Raw genomic sequence first — 1,095 nt, forward strand, 5'->3', positions numbered from 1 at the left:
TTCTTTTCACTTCTTCTGAACTGGTTCAAGAACATTCTTTCTTAAGTTAATAAGTTCATTAACTTCTGTAACATTTGGAATCATAATTTCTGCATGTGTCTTAATTCCTTCCTTAATAACTTCTGCAGTAGCTTCTAAGAATGCTCTAATTTGCATTTCATAAATTTCTGGATTAGTAGTTCCAAGTCTAATTCCTCTATGTCCAATCATTGGATTAACTTCCATAAGTTCTTTAACTTTCTTAAGAACAACTTCTTTTTCTGCAAGTCCTTCAGTCTTACCTGAAAGTTTCATTTCAAAGATTTCTCTCATTAACTCTTCAAGAGTTGGGAGGAATTCATGTAATGGTGGATCAAGAAGTCTGACTGTAACTGGAAGTCCATTCATAGTCTTCAATAATCCAATGAAATCTTGTTTTTGAAGTGGCATAAGTTCATTAAGATATTTCTTTCTTTCTTCAAGTGTATTTGAAAGAATCATCTTGACAACAATTGGAAGTCTTTCAACTGCATTGAACATACGTTCAGTTCTGCAAAGTCCAATACCTTCAGCTCCAAATTCAAGTGCTTTTTTAGCTGCTGATGGAAGATCAGCATTTGCAAATACTCCAATCTTTTTAATTTCATTGGCCCATTTTAAGATAGTTCCGAAATATCCTGACCCAACTTGTGGTTCTTCTAATGGAACTTCTCCTTTATAGACACATCCAGTTGATCCATCAATGGTCAAAATATCTCCTTCATGAACTTCAAGAGTTCCAATCTTAGCTACTTTCTTAGCAACATCAACTTTAATTCCTTCAGCTCCTGAGACACATGGTTTACCCATACCTCTAGCAACGACTGCTGCATGTGATGTTTTTCCTCCTCTGCATGTTAAAATACCTTCAGCAACAAAGAATCCATGAATATCTTCTGGTTTGGTTTCTTCTCTAAGAAGAAGAACTTTCTTTCCTTTAGCTTGTTCAACTGCATCATCTGCATCGAAAACAACAGCTCCTGTAGCAGCTCCTGGTGATGCTGGAAGTCCTTTAACTAATGGTGCTTCTGAATAATTAGCTGGCATATTCTTATGAAGTAATTGATCAACTGATTG

General features: G+C 35.4%; 1 protein-coding gene across 1 annotated transcript in view; it reads right to left on the reverse strand.

Moving 5' to 3' along the window:
* EDI_025810 (pyruvate, phosphate dikinase, putative) overlaps window positions 1-1,095 on the reverse strand; it is a gene marked incomplete at both ends in the record, with an annotated part of 2,249 nt that overhangs the window by 434 nt on the left and 720 nt on the right. The window contains one exon of the mRNA XM_001733253.1: window positions 22-1,095. This exon is cut by the window's right edge and continues 720 nt beyond it. Coding sequence (XP_001733305.1) covers window positions 22-1,095 — 1,074 coding nt within the window. The remainder of the gene's footprint in view (window positions 1-21) is intronic.

Source organism: Entamoeba dispar, genomic scaffold (assembly GCF_000209125.1).
Source record: "Entamoeba dispar SAW760 scf_1105229459309 genomic scaffold, whole genome shotgun sequence".
Classification (NCBI taxonomy): Eukaryota; Evosea; order Mastigamoebida; family Endamoebidae; genus Entamoeba; species Entamoeba dispar.